The following is a 4,316-nucleotide window of genomic DNA, read 5'->3' on the forward strand; positions in this document are numbered from 1 at the left end:
TTGGGGTCAGCTGGCAGCAGAGCTCAGCCCCGGGCCGTGCCGGTGTCCCCGTGGCAGAGCCTTTGTCACATGCTGGGACACACCTGGTGATCCTCCTGGGCTCCATGAAGCTGGGGGAGTCACGTCTCCGCTTCCTGATGGGGGAGTAGCTCCTGGAGCGGCGCCGGGCGCGGGCGGGATCGGGATCACCGTGACGTGTTCGGGGCTCGTTGTCCTTCTCTCTGCACCCCGAGGAGGGAGAGGGGGGTCAGGGAGTGGGCTGGGGTCCCCCGTGGGACGCAAGGACACCCTGTGACAGCAGTTCCCTGCCGGGGTGACGCTCCCACCTGGGGCAGGTGCTTCTGTGTGACCGACAATGACTTGTGACCCTTTCCCGAGCCCCAGGGCAGCCGGGACACCACCCCGAGCCTCTGAGCCCTCTGAGCCCCCCGCGATGTCCCCTGTCCCCCGGCCTGACCTGCTGGCTGGCTTTTTCGGCGAGGGCGATCGGGAGCGGCTGCGCCCCGCTCTCTTCTCCCGGGAGCGGGAGCGGGATTTGGAAAGGGAGCCGCTGGAGCTCCAGGAGCTGCTGCGCTGGCCGGGGCTGGGGGACGGGCTCTTYCTCCGCTCCGAGGCGTGCCGGGAGTGCTTGGCTGACGACTCTGAGCTGCTGTTGGGCCGGCCCCGATGATGCCGCTCCTTCACCCTGTGAAAGCAGATCCCAGCACCGCTCGCACCTCGTCCTGGCTGGCGGGGTGACCCCACGGGAGCCAGGGGCCCCAGATTCCCACAGGGAACGTGACACTGGTTTTTGACTGGGTTACACCCCCGATTATAAAGCACAGGGCTTTCACCCATCCGTTGCTGCCACCAGGCACTGCCCTTCGCATTGGGATGACCCTTCCCAGAATATGCTAACATTGACCCACTGTGGCTCTTCCCTATCCCCATCCCTATTCCCAGCTTCCCTATCACCCTCTCCGTGTCTGCCCCCAWCCCCATYCCCAYCACCAACTCATCCTCATTGCCATCCCCGTGGCTGTCTGTCCCCATCCCTGTCCCCTTCCCATCCCATCCCTATTCCCACCCCCATCCCTCGAGCACCCCAACCCAACCCTTATCCCCAACTTAGCTTTGCCCGGATGAATTCAAGACGCCCTCAAGGGGCTGCACCCCAAACATYCCCCATCCCAGCTCCCATATCCCGGCAGGGATGCCCGAACCCCATCCCGGGGACTCCCTTACTTCTTTCCGTGGGCGCCGTGGTTCCTGTCGGGGCCGACCGGCGGGTGGTAGGGGTGGGAGCCGGCCGAGCCCTCCGAGTCGCTGCTGTAGCCGGCGGGGCTGAGCGGCGGCGGCGGCGGCTCCCGGGGGGCCGAGGGCCGCCCCTTGCTCTGGCCGCGGTKTCGGGACGGCGGCGAGGCACTGCGGGAGCGATGCCGGTGGCCGTGCTTGGCCCGCTCCGGCGTGGGTGACCGGGGGCTGCGGGCGCCGTGTCGGCCGCCCCGGCTGCGGGGGGACGGCGGCTCCGTCCTGCCGTGAGCCCGCGGAGAGGGGGACGCCGAGGCCGGCCTCTGGCAAGGGGGGAGAGAGAGAGAGAGAAGGAGGGAGAGGTGGAAGGAGGGGAAGAAGACAAGAAAGAAGGAGAAAGGGGATTTTAACGGGGGGCGCCGGGCCGGGGGCGCAGATCACAACGTCAATGCACATCGCATAAGGCAGGCTACACAGACGCTACTCTGCACCTTCCTCTCGCCCTCAACAACGTGGGTCATGCAAACCTCCGCATGCAAAACGCCAAAAAAATAGAACTCAACTTAAATCGTAATAAAAACCCAAAGGAAGGGGTGGGATGGGAGGAAAAGAAACAAATCCAAGAAAGCCCCAAGTCGTCGGGGAGGGAGAGCTCGAAGGGGAAGAAACAACCCTCCCCCAAAAACACCTGGAGAGGGGATAAAGCAAACCCCGGTGCCCRCCCGCCCCGACCAAGAAAGGGGAAGGGGAAAGGGGGGTAAAACCCAAACGAAGGGAGGAAAATGGGGGRAAAWAAAGAAAAGATGAGAGGAGGGAAGGTGGGGCAGTGGGGGCGAGTAAATCAGACTGAGCCGAGGGGAAGGGATCGAACCAAAGAGGGCTGGAGGTGATGGGGTCTGCTCACACAGAGGCATGCACATATATAGAGATATATGTTCTGATACGTGTAGTTTTTATCGATAGTACGGCTTTCGGCTTAAAACAAATCCAGAAACGAGGAAAAAACGGCACAGAGCGACAATGAAGGGCAAGGCAGGGGAGGGGGCCAGGGGGCGAGAAGGCATAAAAGAAACCAACAAAACAGAAAGAAGAAAAACCATCCAAATCAAATAAAATWWAAAAAAATAAAATTAATAAATAAAAAACAAAGCAAAACTTCACAAATGTCCTCGTTACTGAGATAAACGAATGGCTCTTCCTGGGACACGAATTGAGCTSTTAGCTGTGACTCTGCAGGGAACTGCTAAGTCCTCATCAGCACTCAACACAGACTTTGCTTTCTGCTTCCTTTTTTTTTAAATTTTTTTTTTCCATTATATGCTTTTTTTTTTTTTTTTTTAAGTCCCTCTTGGTTAACATCCACTTACCAAAAAAGTGGCATTTCCTCCTTTAGTAGGTAAGGTATGAAGAGAAGGGAAAAGCGGGGCAATATAAGTGCATCATTAGATTCACAAAAATGCAAGAGAGAAAGAAAGAGCGAGAGAAGGAGGAGAGACAGAGACAGAGCCAGAAAGAGGAGAAATAAAACAAACCAACTCGCTTCTCCTACRGGGAGGGGAAACCTTGGGCCACCACTGTGGCCAAGCCCTGAGCCAGACTTTCACCAAGACCTCAGGGGATTTTGCCCAGCCCTGAGGCTCCCAAATTTCTGAGGTTCTGTGAGCCACAAATGCTGCCTGGGTGTTTCCCCCATCTTTACAAATACTGTGAGACCAAAAGGATGGATGGAAATTGCTCCTGTGACACCAGCCCTGACCAAGCCATCAAACCCCAGCTCAAGGGGCTTTGGGGTCTCCTTCCCCCTTGGCCACAGCCCAGTGGAATTCYCTGAGTATCCCTGGAAGGGTGAATCCTGCACAGGGCATCTCTAAGTCCAGCTGAGGTGATCAAAGGGATATCAGGGTGGTGTCAGGATTGTGTCACCATGCCCAGTTGGGCTGGTGACCCCAATTCTTGGCCATCTCCTTGCCCCAAATACACCTGGTCAATGAGTCCTTGAGGATGAGGTTCTCTCCCCCACCCCACTGTGTTCTAAATGCCACTTTTTTCCCCCGAAAAAGAAGGGGGCAGGGTAAAGGGTTGGGGTTCTGGAGAGCACCACAAAGCTGCTGCAAAAAGGATGCAAGGCTTCTGTGTCCCCGAGCATCCCACACTGCTCCACACCCCATCACCTCATTGTCCCCATGGACAAACCAATCCCTCCAGCCACAGARCAGCAAGCTGGAGCCAAAATGGGGGCATTTGGGGTTTGGATTAAAAATCTCTTGCTGCAAGGAGGAGGCTGGCAGTAACCATCAGCCCTGCTCAGCAGCCCTGCAAACACTGGGGGACATGAATCTGCTCCAGGGGGATGCAGCAGCCATGGATTGGGAGATCCGTGGAGCCCATGCCCAGCCCCACATCCCAGGAGAGGAAAATAAAGGCAGAGAGGATGATGAAGAAGAAGAGGACGATGAAGAGAGAAAGAGAGGGGTTCTCTCTTTCCCAGGGTGGYATTTTGGCGCTGGCTGGCCATGCCATGGGCTCAGAGTGTGGGATGCAGGGCTCCCACCCAAACCCTGGAGACGCCTGCCCAGGCAACAAAGGTAAAAGCATCCCAAAGAAACCCAAACTGGCAAAGATCTGGCCTGAAAGGGAAAGCACACACTGGGCATTTGGGATGGGACAGGCAGGGATGCAATTCTGCACCTCACAGACCGGGATGCCCTGGACTTGCCTCTCTCCAGAGTGGAAGATTTAAACCTTTCCCCACTGCAGCCTCCCTCAGTATTATCCCTGAGTTGTGTTTTTTTCACCCAAAAGAGAGCCTAAACCCACACATCTCCCCAGATTTCTCATTTATTGCCCCATCCATCCACCCCAAGACCCCCTGTGCCCAATTCCACCCATGGCCATTGCCCCTATTTCTTCCTAATTACATTTGCCTGCATTAACCCGGCCACTAATGGGGGAGTTAAAGGGAACAGCCGTGCTCGGCCCCTGAATGGAAACGAACACAAATTCGGAGGGCTGAAAGACACAGAAATGCATTCTACCGACAGCACGAGGAGACGGGGAAGAGAAAAAAGGGGAAGAAAGAAAAAAAA

At 56.8% G+C, this 4,316-nt stretch overlaps 1 protein-coding gene across 1 annotated transcript in view; it reads right to left on the reverse strand.

Moving 5' to 3' along the window:
* Positions 1-4,316, reverse strand: part of SRRM3 (serine/arginine repetitive matrix 3) — a 20,197-nt gene that overhangs the window by 2,924 nt on the left and 12,957 nt on the right. Inside the window, exons 11-13 of the mRNA XM_057373375.1 lie at positions 1,225-1,553; positions 458-685; positions 84-221 (exon numbers count right to left, since the gene is read on the reverse strand). Coding sequence (XP_057229358.1) covers positions 84-221; positions 458-685; positions 1,225-1,553 — 695 coding nt within the window. The remainder of the gene's footprint in view (positions 1-83; positions 222-457; positions 686-1,224; positions 1,554-4,316) is intronic.

This window comes from Malurus melanocephalus, unplaced genomic scaffold (genome assembly GCF_030028575.1).
Source record: "Malurus melanocephalus ecotype Western Australia unplaced genomic scaffold, MMel_1.1 scaffold_193, whole genome shotgun sequence".
Lineage (NCBI taxonomy): Eukaryota > Metazoa > Chordata > Aves > Passeriformes > Maluridae > Malurus > Malurus melanocephalus.